General features: G+C 35.0%; 1 protein-coding gene across 4 annotated transcripts in view; it reads right to left on the reverse strand.

Moving 5' to 3' along the window:
• The window catches only part of DIAPH3 (diaphanous related formin 3), a gene marked incomplete at both ends in the record, with an annotated part of 563,043 nt that overhangs the window by 157,426 nt on the left and 381,562 nt on the right, over positions 1-24,055 (reverse strand). For all 4 annotated transcript variants that reach the window (XM_082859704.1, XM_082859703.1, XM_082859702.1 and 1 more), the window contains one exon: positions 17,546-17,681. In XM_082859704.1, coding sequence (XP_082715830.1) covers positions 17,546-17,681 — 136 coding nt within the window. The remainder of the gene's footprint in view (positions 1-17,545; positions 17,682-24,055) is intronic.

The following is a 24,055-nucleotide window of genomic DNA, read 5'->3' on the forward strand; positions in this document are numbered from 1 at the left end:
CTAAACTCAGGTCTCTCTTTTACTGATCAAAAATGTGGAGAAAACATTCGAAACAGGGTAACTTTCAAATACATTTTTCCTATAACCGAATGGGAAGCAAAACAAAAACAAAAACAATACACTGTACATGGAGAGAAGACTCCTATTTACTGCCAAATGGAAAGAGTCTTACCATAATAGAGTTTGTATTTTAATAGAGGACAGTGTTGTAGAATGAGTGAGTGGAGAACTAAACAAAGTTTGATTGCCTGGGCTCTAACAAGGCTCGTTTTTTTACTTAAAAATTAATTTGCAGAATATAAATGAGATTTCAGAGGCCAAAGGAACCTTATTTTATGGATGAGAAGACTTTTGTTCTGGGAAGCTACCTGGTCTGCAAACCTGGTCACGCTGACCACTAGGCTGGGCCACTCAGCACTGTACCAGGCTGCTCATAGTCCAAGGGGATAACAGCACTATCCACAACATGGTGAACTGGGGCAAATTAAAAAAACTACCCTATATAAAATGTTACTCCTTCCCACGCTTCCAGTCCCCACGACCCTGCTCTATTTTATTCTCCTCAGAACTTACTGATTTCTAACACTATAGTATATTTATCTTAAACACTGTCTTCTCCACCAGGATACAAGCCCTCAAGTGGCAGGGATGTTTGCTCATTTTATAGTGCCATGACATAATATGTGTTCAATAAATATTTGTTAAATGAAGGCAACATTTTGATAGGAAGGATATTTTTCACCATTACAGTAATAATTCTGTTAATGAAGGAAGGCACTCCACTGCCAATTTTTATAAATTTTTGGTCAGAAATTTAAAACCACAAGAGCAAATCACACAGGAACCTTAGGAATGCCTTTTGTTATGCTAGATAAGGTGTGACTAATGCTTTAAAAAAAAATCACAAAATACTGAAACATCGCATATGCCAGGTAAATAAACAAGAAAACAAATTTTAATACTGAGAATTCCAGAGCCTTGGAACTGAATATCTGAGCTGATACCAGCTGAAGTGGAAGGAGGAGGAGTGACCCATTTTCCTTCAAAGGGGAGAATGGGACATATTCTCTGTCTTACTTTACCGGCATCCCAAGCCTCTGTCAGACTCCAGGGGAAGGGTGCCCCCAGCTTATCCTTATGATCTAACATGATTTGTTTTTAAATGTTCTTGGTTAGTGTAGTTACTAAAACACCTAAACTGTCTTTGTTAACAAAGAAGTTTGTTTCTTTCCTCTAAGAAAGAAGCTAACATTTATGTGCAGTTGTTGTGTTTCATAATCTATGCCAGGCCCTTTCAGGTAAAATTACCCCCCAAATAAAAAGGCTTTAAATTGGAGATGCAAACTCAACGTGTCCTAAAGCTAGTATAGGCATAATCCACCCTGTCGTGGAAGTTTCTCCCTGCCTCCCCACACCCAATCAGTGACACAGGCCTATTGGTACTACCTCTAACTGCCTTTCCAATCTATCTTGTCTTCCCGTTTTCAGTACATTCTAGTTTGGGCCTTTGGCATTTAACTCCTGCAAAATTGCAACAGATTCCTAACTGGTCTCAGTCTTTCTACTCCCTCTACATATACTCATCCATCTGCCTTTTTGCCATGAGATCCATCTGTCTAAAAGAAGACAATGCCCTTGGAGGATGAAGCAGAAACCCAAAACGGCACACTCCCCAGTCTTCCAATTTAGCTTCATCTTTCCCCACAGCTCTACTCAACGATCATTCCAGGCCTGCTACACTGTTTATTGCTGTCCAAATATGAATTTGATGCCTCTGTGTCTTAATTTAGCCCAGTGGATTCCAAGGCTTATTGGAAGGCTCAGTGGAAGCCCTGACTTATTTCAGTTTGTGTTCACTTGGTATCCACCTAATTCAAGATTCTGGATTTCTAAGTACGAGTAGAGGTCTGACCACTACTGCTCAGATGTCAGCCCACCTCTCTTCTTCCACCATAATGTGGAAGCCAAAAGGACCTTTAAAATATAGGGCCTATCCACATAAGAGAGGACGCAAACCACATACTTGGGTTTTTTTTTTTTTTTGGTCACGTGGCACGCGGGATCTTAGTTCCCTGACCAGGGATCAAACCCACACCCCTTGCATTGGAAGCGTGGAGTCTTAACCACTGGACTACCAGGGAAGTCCCCATACTTGGGTTATAAATGAAAAAGATGCCCCCATCTGCTGGGAGAGAGACTAAAAATGAGGAGAGTCCATGCAGCATAGGATCCCAGCACACTGCTCCTCATTCCAGAAGGATATGGGACTAAAGGGCAGAATTTCCCATGGAGTCACAGAGAGTGGAATCCAAGAGTGGAAGCATCTTGTGTCCAACGAGCAGATCTGGGAGAGCGGCGGATCCAGGGAAGCATCGTGCGGATGCACCGTGTGCTCCCGAGAGGTGGCCCGGGAACAAGTCTAGGCACAAGAGGGCTGCAGAAGCCCCCCTAGGACTTGAGAGCTGTGGGAGGAACACAGGGACTCCCTATGGGCACTGGCTGGGGAGAAAGGAAGTTAGAGAGAAAGTCCAACCAAAGAACGCGGATATACTCCTGAGAATCACCAATGTCAGGGAGCAAAGGAGGTAGGTATCTATGAGCAATCTGACAGATCTCCGGCATCACCATTCAAGAGCAAAACAGACATCACCTTTACCAAAAGCAGGCAGGAGAAATGTGGAAGTAGGGAGGGTGTTCTGGGCCCAGACAGAACAGAACCAAGAAGAATGCACATTCTTAGATGTGTACCCCAAGCTGACCTTCAAGCCTCGGGTCCCCTTTAGGGAGAGAGCTTGGCAGGGAATTTCAAACATGAATAACTGAATTCTACACTGGAATTACTGAGCTAAAACACACAGAGACAGAGAATTGACTAAGTTGTTTACCATTAGGCAGGCTGGTGGTTCAGAGTCAGAAATTAAACTGTATTTATAGAAATATTACATCTTTGTGTGTAATATTTCTATTACATCTATAGAAATATTACACATGGATTTGTTCTCTTGACTGAAATACCTATTTGCTACCAATACTATAAAAGCAACAAAACAAAACAAACATGACAGATGTCATATCTCATCCTAGGATTGGGTCAATTTACCTTTAAGTGAGTCTGCTCAAATAGAATATGTACAATTGAGGGATTTTTGTCCTGCAGCCATGAATTCCATAAATATTTTAGAAGTGCTTATTGAATACCTGCTAGGGAAAGATACTATATTAGAAACAGAAACTCACTTTGAAAGGTTTATTGTTTTTTTAAACATGACTAATTTTGTATGAAAGAATTTTATTTTTGTGAGATTTCTTGAGAAATAATAGTATGTTTGATTTTCATGTATAAAGAAGCAGATTTTTTATAGCTAAATTAGAACATTAATTGAAGTATCATTCCAAATAACTATAGCAAATGTTTCATGTCATTTTCTTCTTTTTTCACATTTTATAGAAGATAAATATCTAATTAGTGAAATGAGATAAACCTTTTGCTCCAAAGAGGCCTCTGATAAGTTTTTAGGAGGAATACAACAAATTCTCAAATTTTTTGATTTTTATTTTCATAATTAACTGACCTCAGATTGGAGAAGGCTAAAAGCATGCACACACACACAGGCCTCCCTTAGCTAAGCTGTAATTCTCAGATGGAAATTTTTCTACCTTGAAGAGTTCCTCAGATTCTAACAATGTAAACATTGTTGCAGATATTTCTCCCTTCTCTTCTTACCTTTCTCTTTTTAAAGTTGATAGATGGCAACTGAGTTGGTATTCCATTTCTATTCCACCAAAGTGCACTGCTTTAGGAATAGGATGGTGCCAAACATAAAATGGGAATTTCCTCCCCGGGAGGAGGAAAGATTGGAAAAACAACACTCCTTCCCAAGCTCTCCCTTATGACATGAGTGCAGTAGTTCTGAACAAAGCTTAATGTCATTTGGGCTCTTCTAATTTTCCAGGCAGAGAAGAAATAGTTCATAAACTCCCAACTATGCCTCCAAATATAACATGAAGCCATTTTATGTTCAATCCCAGCAGATGATTTAGGAAACATCACTTCCTCAGACTGCAATGCTGGGCACAGAAAAGTGAAATGGGAAAATCAGTTAGGACACAGTATAACCCCAACCCCATGTTTCCTTGGACCAAGTTCCTTGAGCATCCCATGGAAAAGCTCTCCAAGGGCTGCAGTCTACAGGGAAGGTGAGCAACATTAGGGTCTTTCTGCAAGGATGAAAGGTGCTTCCAATGATCATAAATGATATTTTCATCTACCAAAGCTGAAATCAGAGGATAATGATAGAGGCACAGCAAAATGGTAGAATCGTCTATTAAAACATTTAATAGATCTATTTATTTACTTACTGATTTAATATCTATCTAATAAAAATACTCCACGCAAACAAGAAATAGTGAGCAACTACTATCAAAAGTTGCCATGTTTTTTTGAGAGCTTAACATTGTTCCATTTAAAATAAATAATGGAGGGCAAAGAAAATGAAAAGAAAGTACTTTTATTCACTCATGAAACCAACAGAAAATATAATCTAATTAGCATTGAGAATATCCACTGGAAACGAGCTAATAACTGCAATTCAGCACTAACACAATCAATAGTTATAAAATATATCTGAAGTGCAATAGAAAAACCCTCTTTTTCTTAATTCTTAGCTTTTGAATACAGAGAGTCCCTTTTGTTCACCAATCTTCTTGACTTTATGACATTTGAAGGCTATTCTGAGTTAACTTAAAAAAGAGGAACTGTTGCACATTTAGAAGCTTAGAACTAATGGCAAGTCAAAGAATCAGAGTGGGAATGGCTTTGGAGGGAAACTATCCAGCCTCCTAATGCTGTATTTCCTTTACACAACCCTCTTGAAAGTCAGTGATGGAGCCTCTGACTCAACACTAATTTGACAAAAAATGTTTCCACTTTGCAAGAGTTGCTGCATGAATACCACTAACAGTTTAAAAATGAACATTCAAAGGATTATATTACTAAAATTACTGTCACTTTTACCCATTAATGATAATTACTGGTGACAGTTCTATGGTGACACAATTTATTCTAGCCAGTAATGTCTCCCAAGAGTTGCTTGTTCCAAAAACAGTCAGTCATCTGTTTTCTGTATTACACTAGTCTGTCAAATTCTTCCTGCCTTGGGGCATCCTCTCCTGTGTTAAGGCTGCCCTCAATGTTGACTTCGTTAATATTATGCTGCTTCTAATTTTCCTGAAGAACATTGGGTACCTGAGGAAGGAAGCTATTTAGGAAACAATATTTTAAAATCCTATCACAAAATAATGTCTAATTTCATCTAAACACTAATGCCTATTTATACCACTTTCAAGTAACACATAAATATTCAATTTCTCTGCTTAATTTTCCCAGTCTTCCCTAGGGTATACTTATTTACCATCAAAAGCCAAATACTATTGAGTTCCTCTTTTACTCAGCAAGATAATCACTTCAGACTTTGAGCAACCTTCATGACCAAGTTCAACACCACTGAATGGATTTCCTTCAACTTTAAGGATTTAATGTCAAAATGACCAAAAATAGGAAGAGAAAAGAGACAGCCTATTAATAAAGAAAAAGCTGGCTCCCCCTATGACCTTTTGACACATTGATATTTTCATCTCAAAAGATATACAAACAATAGTACAGAAATACTGGGGACAAAAGCTGGGATAAAAGGATAGGAGCACAATGGTTGTGCTAGGTTGGTTACTGGAACAATTGACAGCCCAGGCTCTTGTTAGCATTTCAAAAGTTCAAGTGCACAACTTTCCATTTCAAATTAACAGAATCTAAAAGTCAGGTAATTTTTCTGCTGTTGGAAATGTGTTGAAAGATTAAGTTTTCCCTAACAATTACCATGATTTGTGTCAATATTTTTACTCATTTAACTACTAGATCCTCGCTTTGCAACACAGATCAGCCATTTTGCAAATGCATGCTTTGGCTATAGGAAGATAAGAAAAAAGTTAACAGAACAATTTTTTTACTCTGTGTCATAAAACTCAAAAGAATAGTCTCTATAGATTATTTATATTAGGAGTTGGCAAACTTCTTCTGTAAAGGACCAGATAGCAAATATGGGACAAATGGTCTGTGTCCCAATTACTCAACTCTGCACTTGTAGCAAAAAGCCAGCCACAGACAATATGTAAAGAAATGGGTGTGTCTACTTTCCAACAAAACTTTACTTATAAAAAGAGGTGCAGGCTGATTTGGCTCAAGGGCTGTAGTTTGATCTACATTTTTACTTTACATATAAATAACAATATGCTCAACTGAACACAAAATGGAAGAGATGTCTTTCAGCCAATTAAATATGTATCATTTGTTTGGCAAATCTTCTGACTGCCTTCCATGGTATTTACTATGTGCACACAGTGTGCTAGGTCCTACGAGAAGAACGCATAAGGCCATATTCTTGAAAAATGCACAAACTATTAGAAGCACAGGACTAAAGCAAATAAAATGAGGATAACCAAATATTCTACACATAATTTATATGGCAAGACTATAATGGTTTATAAAAAATAGACTATTATCAAGAGCAAATATTACGAGAAGACTTTTTGGAGAATGCAAGAATTGTTAAATCACATTTTGTTAGATTCAGTCAGTTAAGAATTAGAGGAAAGGTATTTATGGGAGAGAGAACATCAGAAATAAATTCAGAGAAGTAGGAATAACTATGCCAGAGGTACACTGGATAGTATAACCAGTTCAACAGAGACAGAGGACAGTCACTGAGAATTTCAAGTTCATGGTCTCTTATCTGTAACCTCTTTAGTCAGATATTTCAGAATTGAAGTTTTTCAGACTGCAGAAAGGTCAAAAAGCTGTATATGCCATAAAATCATAATACACCCAGAGCAACTTAGATCAGCATCCTCTAATTAAAAATTTTATTATTTCTGCAGCATGAATATTCACATTTGATGGAACCTCTTATCAGTTCAGGTCAGATTTGGCATCAAATCAGTTTGGACACTAAAGTTACTTTAAAAATTTTGGTTTTCAGAGCATCCTGCATTTTTGAATTATAAAAGGGGATGTAGACATATTTAACTGATTGAAGGACCTAAGAAATTCTGTTCTGGTTGCAATTTTGTCTGATTGTTTGCTATAGTTTTTTTGACTAGCATACACACACACACACACACACACACACACACACACACACATATATAACAATTGGAAAAAAGGTAAAATTTATACCATCCCTGGTACGTGTGTGTGTATATATATACACACACACGTATGTATATGCACACACATATACATACATATACATGTATACATATGTATGTACATACATATGTGCATATATATATGTTTGTGTGTATATATATAGTGTAAAGTGTTGGGTTGGACTCTATTAAGGTAACAACCAGGTTCAAAAGTCTATCTTCTATGGATCTAAAACAATTGGAGGTTTATGGAGGCCTCTGTTTCTCAGGGTAAATGCTAAAAACAGAGGTTTAAAAAATGTTTAAAGGGAATACATTAGATTACAGAAACAAGATAAGTCTGTTAAAAGACAAAGAGATTTGTGATTATGCCTGAAATAAGACAACATTCAATGTCTATCTCTGAAATTGAAGAGAACAACTTCCCATCAAATACAAATAATAATTCCACTCAGAACTGGCAATCTGACTTGGAAGGGCTCATGGTGACAACAATCCACTGGCTTGGAAAGTGTACACTGTGTAAATATTGATTAGGGAGACAGTTATCTAAGGAGTACTCAATGTTATACACAAAGAAGATGCTACTGTGATTGAGTTCTCAATTACAGTACAATAAGTGTAACTGATGTTATCAAAGTTATAGCATCTCCATATTGTAATAAGATCAAAATTACTGATTGATATGATTTCTGCCTAGATTATAAACAGGGTGAATCTAGGCTTAGTAATACAAAAATTTATGAATAAGTGATGTTAATATAAAGATTTCTTTGGTAAAATTCGTAAAAGAAATCTGTGCTATACAATAAAGATTTAAATGATTTTCCCCCGATGATTGGCATTTAATCTCTCACTCCAAAACAAACCTAAACAACAAAAAATGGAGTCTATTTTCTACTTGGCATGTAGTTAATATTATATAATATTCATAAAAGGGCAATGAAAATGATTTTTATTTATTTATTTATTTATTTTTTGCGGTACGCGGGCCTCTCACTGCTGTGGCCTCTCCCGTTGCGGAGCACAGGCTCCGGACGCTCAGGCTCAGCAGCCATGGCTCACGGGCCTAGCCGCTCCGCGGCATGTGGGATCTTCCTGGACTGGGGCACGAACCCATGTCCCCTGCATCAGCAGGCGGACCCTCCACCACTGCGCCACCAGGGAAGCCCTGGTTTTTAAATATTGAATGAGCAGTAAACCAATCAGTGTGAGGATGTACCATAATGATGTTTAACAAAGAACTACACACATAGCTCAAATTAAAAAAAAATAAGAATCAAGGTTTCAAGATATGTTGTGCTAGAGAAGTCTGAGAGCCTCCTTTCCTAATTTCTCTTCTCTGGGGCATTTTGGAAGGAGACAAAATGGTATGTGAGCCTTGCACAGCTACACAGAGAAGCCATCTATGAGTGCACACAAAAGCTATTCTCTAAATGAGTTTCTACAAATTGAAGCTGTGTTTTCCAGTGAGAGACTCCTGCACACAAATGAAAACCTGTATAACTATTAGTGAGACTCTCTAGGAAAAGTCTCCCACCAGACACCTCTTGATACTATTCATGGGGTCTCAGTCTCTTAATACCATCAGAAAAAGAAAATGTCACATGGTAGAGATGGGGGGTGGAGACGGGGTGTCTCAGGGCATTTGTGCTCCAGTAAAGCACACTAAGGTGTTTGTGCCCTTTCAAAAATACTATACTGCAAGTTCCCTGGGTCCTTAACTTCTAACCTGGGTCAAACAGTGAAAATACTGAAGACAGTTTCACCCCTTTCAGAGCTGTTGAGCTCTGGGCCCAGAACTATTTAGACTATTGAAAAATCCTTCCTTCAAGAGGGGCAGGGTGGGGCAGAAGACCTAAATAGATATTTCTCCAAAGAAGACATACAGATGGCTAAGAGGCGTATGAAAAGATGCTCAACGTCACTAATTATTAGAGAAATGCAAATCAAAACTACAATGAGGTATCACCTCACACTGGTCAGAATGGGCATCATCAGAAAATCTACAAACAACAAATGCTGGAGAGGGTCTGGAGAAAAGGGAACCCTCTTTCACTGTTAGTGGGAATGTAAATTGATACAGCCACTACGGAGAACAGTATGGAGGTTCTTTAAAAAGCTAAAAATAGAATTACCATATGACCCAGCAATCCCACTACTGGGCATATACCCAGAGAAAACCATAATTCAAAAAGACACACGTGCCCCAATGTTCACTGCAGCACTATTTACAATAGCCAGGTCATGGAAGCAACCTAAATGCCCACTGACAGATGAATGGATAAAGAAGATGTGGTATATATATACAATGGAATATTACTCAGCCATAAAAAGGAACGAAATTGGGTCATTTGCAGAGACGTGGATGGACCTAGAGACTGTCATACAGAGTGAAGTAACTCAGAAAGAGAAAAACAAATATATTAATGCATGTATGTGGAATCTAGAAAAATGGTACAGATGAACCAGTTTGCAAGGCAGAAATAGAGCCAAAGATGTAGAGAACAAATGTATGGATGCAAAGGGGGGAAAGTGGGGTGAGGGTGGGGGGATAAATTGGGAGATTGGGATTGACATATATACACTAATATGTATAAAATAGATAACTAATAAGAACCTACTATGTAAAAAAATAAAATAAAATTCAAAAAGAAAAAGATACAAATGAACTTATTTACAAAATTGAAACAGACTCACAGACTTCAAAAACAAGCTATGGTTACAAAGGGGAAATGTGGGGTGGGGGGAGGGATAAATTAGGAGTTTGGGATTATATATACACACTACCGTATATAAAATAGATAATCAACAAGGACCTACTGTATGGCACAGGGAGCTCTAGTCAATATTCTGTAATAAGCTATATGGGAAAAGAATCTGAAAAATAATGGATATATGTATATGTATAACTGAATCACCTTGTTGTATACCTGAAACTAACACAACATTATAAATCAACTATACTCCAATATAAAATAAAAATTAAAAAAATTAAACCTCTTGTAAATCATGTATACTTCAATAAAAAAATTAAAAAGAAAAAGTGGGGCAGGGAGGTGCTAGTTCTAGGCATTGGGATATACAAATCTTTGGATAAGCAGAAGAATCAAAGTAGAATCTGAAGCATTTGGGAAGCATTCCTAATTTGGCAATTCTCTCAAAACTTCCCAAGACAGAGGAAGAGGCTATCTAGTTTAAAACCATTGATATGGCACTAAAGAGATAGTTGTCCCTCTCACAGGTTTTAAGGGAAGACAATTCTCAACAAACGTATACAATACATAGGTATAGTCTAGTGCCAGTCACCGATTACCAAAATTGTTTTGGTCCCTATTTTCTGCATTATGGTTAAGTCATCAGTGGTAAAGGAATAACAGCACAATAGTTAAAAATACGACTTCTGGGACTATCACATTAAGTGAAGTAAGTCAGATGGAGAGAGAAAAGTATATCACTTAGAGATGAAATCTAAAAAAATAATATAAATCAACTTATTTACAAAACAGAAACAAACTCACAGACATAGAAAACAAACTTATCATTACCATAGGGGAAAGGAGAAGGGGGAGGGATAAATTAGCATTATGGAACTAACAGCTACACACCACTATATATAAAATAGATAAATAATAAGGATTTACTGTATAGCACAGGGAACTATATTCAATATCTTGTATTAACCTATCATGAAAAAGAATCTAAAGCTGTACACCTGAAATAACACAATATTGTAAATCAACCATAGTTCAATTAAAAAAATTTAAAGAACTAAAAATAAAAACATGACCTCTGGTCAGAAAACATGAGTCTTGGCTTCACTTCTTGCTAAAACTGTGACCATGTACAAAAGGAATTAACTGACTCTTTGATAAAAATAGTCTTCTAAGATCACTGCAACTATTACATGCAATAATGAACACATACAGAGCCTGGCAAATATGTGATACATAAAATGGTGGTGGTAGTGGTAATGACAGCAGTAGTAGTGGGTGTTGTTGCTTTTATTATTATTATTATTCCTTAAAAGATGAAGGTAGGAAAAGAGAAATAATCAATGCCAATGCAATCTAATTTATTTATTCTTCTAAGTAGAGAAATAATTAAAACTGTTTGATATGCATAAATGGCCAAAAGATGCTAAAAAACTGAAAGCACTACTCTATAAAACTAGAATGTATGCAATTATGGAAAATAATCTAAGTTTTACGATATATGTAGAGGACACGGTAATTGTCAAGCCTTTGAAAGCAAGTACACACATTAATTGCATAACTTTGAGACTGGCAGAGACATTCCCAAGTAGTATTTCTGTAATATGTACTTCCTCTAAAATGGAGGCCTAATTGCTTAGTTATTCTAAATTGCAGAATGGAAAATAAAGGAGCAGTTTTGGCCATGTAGGTAAACAACAGATTTCTAAAAGCTAATTATCTCTTTATTTAATAGACTGAAGTTGTACCAAATGAGACATTTAAGTCTAATAAATAATAAACAAATTGTAACCTAAAGACTAAAATATAGAAGCTGCTCATACAGTTTTTATTGCTCCATTAAATAAGCTCTTATTTACTTCCTTCACAAAACATAATTATACAACAATGGGTCCATTTCAAGACCATTCTGATGTGCTATTTAAAAATTAAGTGAATCAACTTACATACTCAGGAAGTCTTAAAGCATAATATTTGAATTCTATTATCAAACACCCTATTCATTTCCATGATTAAGAAACAGAAGTGCAGCTTTGAAAAAGTTGTACATAATCACATAAAATCACTATTTGTCTTACTAGAAATGATCACACATAAGGACAGCTACACACTTTAAATAAATTTCACTGTCTACACTTTAATTTCTACATCAGATGTTTAATACTTTCAGTATCTTCTAAATAAAAATAATTCAAATTTAAACATCAACCTCAGAGAATGTATTCAAAATTCAACCAATTAAACAAGGACATCATGAAAATGTAGTTAATTTGCTAGTTTGTTTAATGTAATACCAAATCATTCAACAGAAATAACCACAACTGCATATGTGAATATTTAAGAGACCTCCAGGCTCATCATTTTTAAAAAAAACAAAAATGAGACAAATGACCTTTTAATGCTATTACATAATACAAGATGCTGTGCTTCTTAGTTTTGCTGCTCAAAAGGATTTTTAATGCTTCATTTTTCTTCTTAGGGAAACAGCCCACCATCCCATGTTTATTTTCATTCTACTAACAAAAATAACATTCTGAAATGATAGTGATAATAAATAGTAAACTTGAAAATAGTTGCTCGCTGTCTTGCCAAGGGCAAGTAGTAATTTATGATGGATAAGAAAAGCAGGGATTGAATTTACTCTACTGCCTCGGGTGATGGTACAAGAATTTGTACATCTGTGAAAAAACACAGTTCTTATTTGCATGGTGAAAATACTAAAGTCATGAAAATATATGGAAGGAAGCTTCCTGTGGGTTTAGGGTAGGGTTATGTGAAGATTTTTCTCCCTCTCTATCATTCAGGGGTATGTGTTCTACATACAGAAATAAGAAAAACCAAGAAGTTCCTGGTCCAGAGAGGTGGCAAAACACTACTATAAATTGAACAATTTGCCCTTCTACATTCTTTTGAAAAAAGGAAAGCCAGGGCAACAACTTCTACAAAGATTAGAGCAATACCATATTCTGTATGAAAATATAACACCCAGAAAGAAAAATAATATAAAGTTTTAGCTGATGCTCACAATAAGATGTTTAAAAAATGCCTACTATTAGCATATATAGCATAGTAAATATACAGGAGACCGGTTATCCTATCAGTTTATAAGGAGTTTTAAAACCAATATTTTAAATGAATAAGTTTGATATACATTAATATTCTCTTTAGTTCTGAAGACCAAATTTCATCTCCAGCACACACCAACACAGCCAGTCTCTATTTTCATCTCATTATCCTGTCTTACTTTACTTCTCATAACTTTTTATAATCTGAAATTATCTTACATATGTGGTTGTCTGATTCACTCATTATAATTATAAACTTCATCACAGCAGAAACCTTATTTATCCTTATTTACCACTGTAATCACAGCACATAGGAAAAAAAAACTGTTGATGAATAAAAGAAACAAAAGTGGCCTAGCTATTAATTTTTTCTATACCAATAAAATAATAATGGAAGACCACTGCAATTATATTTTTCATAATAATACAATGTATTGACGAAAAGCATGTTCTACATCTAATATGGAAAGAAAAAGGTGACTTCATATTTGTACTATTTTTAAAACAGTACTATTTTTAAATATGAAAAAAGGTATCAACAAATAGTAATAATATATTTGATTCTTATATGACTTACTTGGCTGTAACCACTACATTAATACTGAGACTGAATATTTTGTTTTTCTATGCTAATAATCATGTTATGGTTAAAGGAAAATTAAAGACCATTCAGAATAATCATCATTTACTGGGATTTTAGAAGAGGTCTTTTACTTCGGTGAGAAAATTATATATTTAGGTGCTACGAAATTTGGGATATAGCCCTAAATTCTTTAAAATTCTACAGTACAGGAAAATAATTCAAAGTTGATTTCCAAAATTTTCAAAAGAACTGCATCATAGCTTTCTATTGCATCAAATGCTGTATGATCTTTTATCAAATGATTGATTAAATCTATTAAAATATTCACATAATATATAGTATTAAAGTATTTATTTAATATTGTTTATATAAATCAATGTTAGCCAGACTATCCTTTGAAGAATACTCTCCCGGAAAATGTCAAAATGTATGGTACATATGGACCTCTGCATATAAAGGCTTTGGGAGCTCCCATCGAGTGAGAGCCTTACATTTATTTGAAACCCATCTACGATAATTTCCAGACCATGTTTGGGAAGAGATAGTATAGAAAAATCTCATAAAATAATCCAATAGGTCGAATAAGATGAGCTCCAATTTACAAAAGATGTAATAGAAAACTTTCCTTAAATTTATTTGAAAAATCAAAAATATTCAAATTTATTTTAATAATTAAGAATAGAAAAGTAACAACCTCAACATAAAATTACCCATCTGAAAACAAAATAAACCAGCTATTAGCCATAATTGATCGTCAAATTTTAGAACAGTTTTGATAGAATTCAGAAACAGACCCTGGTAAATTAAAAATTGTACATCAAATATATGAATGATTAAGAAAGAATTACAAATAAATGGAGAATAGTATTATGAATAACTTAAACTAAAAAAAGATTGAAGCAGAATATGAAATTGCTGAAGGGATGATTTTCTAAACCTAAAGATGATAGAAAAAAATCACAAAAACAACGATTATAATAAAACATTACATAAAAAGAAACACATGTCGAGATATAAAAATAAAAAGCGAAATTGAGAAAATCTATTTAAAAGGTAAATATTGATGCATAATAAACTAACACATAAATCAATTAGGAAAAAGACTAAGACAACACAATTCACCAAGGAGGATATACAAATGCACCATAAACACTGAAAAAATGTCCAGATTCAGTAATATTCAAAGAAATGCAACTGAAGATAATAAAATACAACTTTTTAATCTATTAAATTAACAAAAACCTTAAAAAATGAGAATACTCAACTAAGACACATTCATAAACTAACTAAATGTTAAAAGTTGGTGAAATTAGAATAATACTTCTGGAAATCAATTTGGTAACATGCACCAAAAGTCTTAAAAATATTTACCCTTTTCTATTCCATATTCTAATAATTACAAATATTTTCAATTAGTTATAAATAAATAAATATCACACTGAAAAGTTGGAAAAAACTATTGTTCTATGACCTCACATTGACTAATGCAACATGGTATATCCAGTGGAGGCAACGACATAGATATTACAAATTACAAATTAAAAATCACAAGTTATGTAAAACATGAAACATTCAGGAAGTTCAGCAAGGTAATGTGAGACACTAAACTCACGTTGTTAAAAGGTACAAGCTTTTAAAACTGAAGGAAAAATGTGTCAAAATATTAACAGTGATTCTTTGGATTATGGATAATGGTCTTTGATCCAATACTTTTTAGGTGATTTTCTATAACATGAAAATATTATTTTCAAATTGGAAAATAAAATAAACTTAATTATTTTTAAAAATGAAAACTTCCTTCAGGAGAAATAGAAATTTAAATGAAAACATTATTAAGATTACATTGGATGTGAGGTTTCATTAAAATTTTTGCTTCCTATCAGGTTTCAACTTTCCAGACTGATTGCTAAAAAGGCTCTGTGTGACAGACCCCTAGGTAAAACCCACAAACAGTACACAGCCAGTCTGCCATCAAGTAACTCATCTAGATGACTTGTTAACCAACACAAAATGAGCTAATGTTCAAATATCAGAATGTCTGGTAAATTAGGCAGTAATACATTATTTTAAAAAGGTGTCCAGAAGTTTCTTTTAAAAATCAGTGCTAAGTTTTCCTGATCTCCATTTTGTTAACACTTTAAGATACCTCTGAGAACACTTCCTGAATTTCAAATGTACTCCTGTGAACAAGAAATTGTGCTTGGATAATTTTTTCCCCTAGAAGAAACATGTACAATACATTAAGATACTCAGCTTGCTTTATTAAGGATAAAATATGCCTGTAAAAGTGAAAGTAAAGAAGGCAAAAAAGGCATCTCGGTTTACCCCAGGGAAACCTTAGGTGAATTTGCAGCCCTGAGTTGTAAACTATGGTAATTGAGCAGTGAAGCTGATGGATTTTAATTAAAGTTTTCTGCAATCCTTAGTGGCTTGGAGGTGGAAGAGACAGAATTTTGAGAGGGTAAAAATATAACTACAATTTACTTAATTCTTTTGCTTCTAACTTAGTGGTAACTTTTAGCTTTAGAAAATATACATATACGTCTCTGTAAAACAGTAGTTTTCCTACGTTTTCTTTTAAATTTTTTCCAAGAACTTTTTTTTTTTTGCTGTATGCGGGCCTCTCACTGTTGTGGCCTCTCCCGTTGTGGAGCACAGGCTCCGGACGCATAGGCTCAGCAGCCATGGCTCACGGGCCCAGCCGCTCTGCGGCATGTGGGATCCTCCCAGACCAGGGCACGAACCCGTGTGCCCTGCATCAGCAGTAGGACTCCCAACCACTGCACCACCAGAGAAGCCCCCAAGAACGTTTTAATAAAGAAAATTTCAGGGATTGCCCTGGTGGCGCAGTGGATAAGAATCCACCTGCCAATGCAGGGGACACAGGTTCAATCCCTGGTCCAGGAAGATCCCACATGCCACACAGCAACTAAGCCAGTGCGCCACAACTACTCAGCCTGCACTCTAGAGCCCGTGAGCCACAACTACTGAGCTCATGTACCACAACTACTGAAGCCCGCGTGCCTAGAGCCCATGCTCCACAACAAGAGAAGCCACCGCACTGCAACGAAGAATAGCCCCCACTCGCAGCAACTAGAGAAAGCCTGTGCGCAGCAACAAAGACCCAACGCAGCCAAAAATAAATAAACAAAATAATTAAAAAAAAAAACACAGAAAATTTCAAAATACAAAGGTAGAGAAAATGGTATAGTGAACACATCCAACCCTCTAAGTACCCATCACCCAACTTTACCACGTAATATTTACAGCCAATCTTGTGTCATCTATACACCTGCCTACTTTCCAGTCATGCTAGGCTATTTGACTGAAATCCCAGATATAATATCTTTTCATCTATAAACTTTCAGTACGAGTCTCTAAAAGAGACTTTAAAACATATTCACAACAATGTTGTCATGTCTACAAGAAAAAATAAAGTATTGAAATTTTTCAGACTACTTTTTTCTACATTTGTTTGGATCAGAGTATATATAAGTTTCATTTATTACAATTAGTCGATATGTCTCTTTAAGTCTCTTTTAATCAGTAAGTTTCCCCTCCATCATATTTTCCCCTTCCTTAAGAGTATTTTGTTAAAGAAAACAGGTTACTTGTCCCAGAGAATTTCCCACAGTTTCCTATAGTTAATTTATTCACTGACATAAATTCTTGCAGATTGGTTATTTAAGTAGTAGCCAAAGAACTGGTTATTTAAGTAGTTGCCAAAGAACTGCTAATATAATGGAACTACAACAGTACACCAGAGGACCAAAATCACCTATGACCAATATCAGAATTAAAACACTACTTGTTAGTAAACTAAAGTGGGGAAAGCCCATAAAAGAAAGAATTGCTCTACTGTTTAACTATACAAATAAGCGATCTTGTCTTCCTTTTTCACAGAAGTATATTAAACTGCTGATAAAGTAAACCATATTAATCTTGGTGTACACAGTATAAATAGCAAATTTGATAGTACTCACCAGTCTTCATTTCTAATAGGCGCTTTTTCTTTCGTTGGCGTTCAAGTCTTTCCTTCTCTGCCAATTCTTTGGCTATCCTGGCACGTTTTTCTTTTTCCTCTGCTTCTCTTTTTTTGAAATTGTCCTTCATTGCTTGCTATTACAAACAAATTTTGGAAAATGATCAATATTAACCACAGGGATTCCACAAAGAAAATGGAAAATTATTAATCTGTAAAATTGTGATTAAATGTCCTTTAAGTAATGGCTACTTCTTATATTAGTAACACAATCTTTTAAAATATTAGCACATGAACCTTTGTTAAATTTGTTATGTATGTAAAAATACAACTGTTATGTTTAAAACATCTGCATGTTAGTGAAATCAACTAAGAGAAGGAAGACAGAAACTAAAGATAAAAGAGCATTTAATTTACAAATCAAAACCGTTTTCCTATACATACTTCCAAAAGAGTGTCTAGAATATGTATTAGTCTCCCGTACCTCCTCTGCTAATTAAACTACTGAGTACGAGAAAAATAATCACGGAAGAAATGATAGAAAAGAGCTGAAATTTTGTAATGGCTACCTTATATTACAAACCATTATTTAACAATTTCTTTCATACAGAGAGAAGTGTCATAAGGATGACTAAAGAAATATTTAGCATTTCAAAGTCAGGCCCTCTGACTGTTCATCAAAACCAATAATGACATGTGAACCATAAGAAGATCTCAATAGATATGTGATTAGTTACTTTCTTATTTTTTAAATTTTTATGCAAATCAAGAAATGCCACTCATGTGGCATTTGTGGGAATTAGCAGGTAATCACAGATTTTTCAAAGTGCCAACAAACAGCATGGCATAATATTACACTCTCCTGTGGAGACCATATTCTCAGAACCAATGAATCCAAACAGGTTATCTAATTGCTAGTTTATCACTAATATAATTAAGTAGAAAAGTATATAATTAAACTTTAGCAAGTAGGTGGCATGTTATTTTGGGGGGAGGCTTTAATTTCTTCTTTACTATAATATTCTTCTTTTTTCTTTACCCTAGGGATAATGCAAGTTTTTCTTTAGAAATAAAATAAAAAAACAAAATAAAGTATTATTGATCAAAACAATAAAAGGAAAATTGCAAAGAAAAAAGGAGGAATAAAAAGCACAGAATAAAGGGAATATTAAACTCATCCATTCATCCATCCATGCAATAAACATTTACTGAGAGACTGAATAGTAAATGGTACTAACCTAAAGACTTGGGAAATAGAGATATAGTTCTAAAACAAGTTTACATTCTGTGTGATAGGGTGGGACAGGAGGCAAAGACAGATGATAAACAATTAAAATCTTTAATAAATATAGTACTACAAAAAAAAAATTAAAAGAATGATGTGATAGAATGCCTGGACAGTTAACTTACATTAGGTGGTCAGATAAGGCCTCCCTTTCTGATTTGATTCAAGCTCAAAGTCAAGGACCTACCCAGATAATGATCTGGGAAAAAACAAATGCAAAGGCTGTTGGTGGGTTGGAGAGAAAAGAAAGAGGCCAGTATGGTGGTGTTAGATAAGGTCAGAAGATATGCCGGGGCCTGATCATTTAGGATCTTCTAGAACAAGATAGGGGGTTAGAGTTTCTTTCAAGGAAGTAGGAAACAACTAAAGACTTTCAAGTAAGAGAGTGCGAAACTAAGTACTCTAAGATACAAGTACTAATGAAGCACCTTTGTTCCAAACTATTTTTTCAAAGATATTTATATAGTGAACACTCTTGGTAGAGGTAGTGTCTACCTCTTAAGCAAATGGATTTGTTTACTGTCCAGTATGATAAACTGGAGCAAAGGTCAAATAGTCTTACTAATTCTGAAAAACGATTGGGTTCCCTAAATTCAGGATTTCCTTCCAGTAATACAAAGCACTATGTGTGTAGGTATTAAACCCAGCCCTCTTCACATTGCCCTGTGGGAACCTGAGATCAGTAATCTATGAAAATATTTACTCTAGCTATGACTAGTGCTGTAATAAACCATTCTTTGTTTCTGACCCCATGGTCTTTTGTCTTTACCAACATCTACGAAACTATGGAAATCATGAAACTTTGATAAATTCTTAGATTCTTCACAGTTCGTGACATATAGTAACACTAAATATTATTGCTAAGCTATGAAATACCAGCTGCAATAATACATATTTTAATATGCAATCCCTCCTTTCCTCAAAATGGAATCTGCATCCTCCATTCTGACTCAGAATGATTGTGTGCTTGTTCACTACAATGAAAGCAAGAGGCAGAAGCAAGACTTGAAAGCTATCTACAGTTTATATTTTTTTCCACCATGTGGCTTCATATTGATGCAGTATACGTTAAGCACCAGCTATAAGACAGCTGCTAAAAAGTCAACATAAGTTAGGAAAAGTGAAGGCAACCTATAAAATGGACAACCACGAATAAATGGACAAATGCTTAGAAAGGTATAATTTCCTAAGACTGAAGCAGGAAGAATTAGAAAATATAAGCAGACCTATCACAAGGAATGAATGAAATTGAAACCATAATTAAAAATCTTCCAACAAACAAAAGTCCAGGACCAGATGGCTTCACAGGCAAATTCTATCAAACTTTTAGAGAAGACCTAACATCGATCCTTCTCAAACTCTTCCGAAAAACTGCAGATGGAGAAACACTCCCAAATCCATTCTACAAAGCCACCATCACTCTGATACCAAAACCAGAAAAAGAAATCACAAAAAAAGAAAATTATAGAACAATATCACTGATGAACATAGATGCAAAAATCCTGAACAAAATACTAGCAAAAAGCACATTAAAAGGATCATACACCATGATCAAGTGGGATTTATCCCAGGGATGCAAGGATTCTTCAATATATGCAAATCAATCAATGTGATATACCACATTAACAAATTAAGGAATAAAAACCGTATGATCATCTCAATAGATGTAGAAAAAGCTTTTGACAAAATTCAACACCCATTTATGATAAAAACTCTCCAGAAAGTGGGCATAGAGGGAACCTATCTCAATATAATAAAGGTCATATATGACAAATAAGCATCATACTCAATGGTGAAAAACTGAAAGCATTTCCTCTAAGATCAGGAAGAAGACAAGGATGTCCACTCTCACCACTATTATTCAACATCGTTTTGGAAGTCTGAGCCATGGCAATCAGAGAAGAAAAATAAATAAAAGGAATACAAATTGGGAAAGAAGAAGTAAGACTATCACTGTTTGCCGATGACATGATATTATACATAGAAAATCCTAAAGATGACACCAGAAAACTACTAGAACTAATCAATGAATTTGGTAAGGTTGCAGGATACTAAATTAATGCACAAAATCTCCGGCATTCCTATACACCAACAACGAAAAATCAGAAAGTGAAATTAAGGAAACACTCCCATTTACCATTACAACAAAAAGAATACAATATCTAGGAATAAACCTGCCTAAGGAGGCGAAAGACTTGTACTCAGAAAACTATAAAACACTGATGAAAGAAATCAAAGATGACATAAACAGATGGAGAAATATACCATGTTCTTGGACTGGAAGAATCAATATTGTGAAAATGACTATACTACCCAAAGCAATCTACAGATTCAATGCAATTCCTATCAAACTACTAATGGCATTCTTCACAAAATTAGAACAAAAAATTTTACAGTTCATGTGGAAACACAAAAGACCCCTAATAGCCAAAGCAATCTTGAGAAAGAAAAATGGAGCTGGAGGAATCAAGCTCCCCAACTTCAAACTATACCACAAAGCTACAGTAATACAGAATGGTACTGCTACAAAAACAGACATATAAATCAATGGTACAGCATAGAATGCCCAGAGATAAACCCACGCACATATAGGCACCTAATCTATGACAAAGGAGGCAAGAAAATACAATGGAGAAAAGACAGCCTCTTCAATAAGTGGTGCTGGGAAAACTGGACAGCTACACATAAAAGAATGAAATTAGAGCACTACATAACACCATACACAAAAATAAACTCCAAATGGATTAAAGACTTAAATGTAAGACCAGACACTATAAAACTCTTACAGGAAAAACACTCTTTGACATAAACCACAGCAAGATCTTTTTTGACCCACTTCCTAGAGTAATGGAAATAAAAAGAAAAATAAACATATGGGACTTAATTAAACTTAAAAGCGTTTGCACAGCAAAGGAAACCAAAAACAAGACAAAAAGACAACCCTCAGAATGGGAGAAAATATTTGCAAATGAAATAAGAGACAAATGATTAAACTCCAAAATATACAAATAGCTCATGGAGCTCAATATCAAAAAAACAAACAATCCAGTTAAAAAATGGGCAGAAGACCTAAATAGACATTTCACCAACAAAGACATACAGTTGGCCAAGAGGCACATGAAAATATGTTCAACATCATTAATTATTAGAGAAATGCAAATCAAAACTACAATGAGGTATCAACCTATGCAGGTCAGAATTGCCATTATCAAAAAATCTAGAAACAATAAATGCTGGAAAGGGTGTGGTGAAAAGGGAACCCTCTTGCACTGTTGGTGGGAATGTAAATTGATACAACCACTATGGAAAACATTATGGAGGTTCCTCAAAAAACTAAAAATAGAACTACCATATGACCCAGCAATCCCAGTACTGGGCACATATCCTGAGAAAACCATAATTCAAAAAGAGACATGTACCACAATGTTCACTGAATCACTATTTACAATAGCCAGGACATGGAAGCAACCTAAGTGTCCATTGACAGATGAATGGATAAAGAAGATGTGGCATATATATATACAAGGGAATATTACTCAGCCATAAAAAGAAATGAAATTGAGTTATTTGTAGTGAGGTGGATGGACCTAGAGTCTGCCATACTGAGTGAAGTAAGTCAGAGAGAGAAAAACAAATACCGTAGGCTAACACATATATATGGAATCTAAAAAACAAACAAACAATAAAACATGGTATTGATGAACCTACTTGTAAGGCAGCAATAAAGAGGTAAACATAGAAAAAGGACTTGAGGACATGGGGTGGGAGGGTGAAGCTGGAGCGAAGTGAGAGTAGCATAGACATATATACACTACCGAATGGAAAATAGTTGGCTGGTGGGAAGCAGCAGCATAGCACAGGGAGATAGGCTCAGCTCGGTGCTTTGTGATGACCTAGAGGGTGAGAGAGGGAGGAGCGGAGGGAGGCTCAAGAGGGAGGGGATATGGGGACATGTATATGCATATGGCTGATTAGCTTTGTTGTGCAACAGAAACTAACACAGTATTGTGAAGCAATTATACTCCAATAAAGATCTATTAAAAAGAAAAGACATGTGGTTTCACAGACAAGTGTGTATATCTGTATGTGTGTGTGCATGTGCACCTGTGTATGTATGTGTATAAGGGAGATGGGAAAGGAAAGGTGGATTGTGGAGGACAAAGGTTAGGCAAATATTTGGGAATCAAAGCTTATTTCTTGTTTGAGGGAAATGAGTAAGAGGAACGGGTAATAGATAAAAAATATATCATGTAGCTTATTTTTCAAACTTATTAAAGCATACAATTTCCAGATGTGAATTTTCTACTTTAATGACTGGATGCATTTCAATGAGAACATTGAATAGATCACCTATTACCAGATATAATTGCCACACCCTTTTAATATTCCATTGGGCAATAAAAAGTCAAATTTACTTCTTAGGATCTATAAAAATAATGTCTACCTTTAGAAATAAGGTCTGAAGTAGTTCTTAAAGCTGTTCTGTTTTATGGAAAATGCACTATAGAGTTTCATTTAAAAGCCTATCTCATTGAAAACATATCTTATTCTAACATTATAACTATTAGAAGAATTTTAGCTGGAAAAATACCAACAGACAGCACAGAAATAGGCAGTTAGTCTGAAAATACTATCTCAGTTCAAATAGTAATTTGGAGTTTTCTTTTATTCTAAATTTTGAGAAGTAAAAGCAGCCTAAAACAGAAAAGTTTAGAAAACCGCATTATTCTAGATATAATTGCCTCTTAGTTACTTCAATTCTAAAATTTGAAGCCAGAAAGGAAAGTTACGGGTGAACCATATACATAGTTATCTATAAGACAACAATTTCTTTTTTAATCAACTTATTCTTGACCTGGTTTTCCATATAGTCAGTTGGTAAATAAATTGCCCTGTCACTAACTACTTTCATCTATGTAAAGCCAAAAGAAATTCTTTGAGTGCTTGCAGAACTTCCAGACACACCCTGGTACATGCTCTTGTCTGAAAGATCTATGGGCTTACCAGTCTAGAGGATTTTAAAATGTCAGTCACATTTTGACTGTTCACTTCAAAGGTATAACCAATAATTTACCTGGGTTCCTAAGGCTCACGTGCTTTTTATGGTAATAGAAGATTCTAAAATATCTCTAAAAAATACAGAGGTATATTAATAAATGTACATACAAAAATATATAGATATATGTTAACAAATATACATGTGTCCGTATGTGTTCATGTCTGTGT

The sequence above is a fragment of the Leucopleurus acutus genome, assembly GCF_964270905.1.
Source record: "Leucopleurus acutus genome assembly, chromosome: 18".
In the NCBI taxonomy this organism is placed as follows: domain Eukaryota; kingdom Metazoa; phylum Chordata; class Mammalia; order Artiodactyla; family Delphinidae; genus Leucopleurus; species Leucopleurus acutus.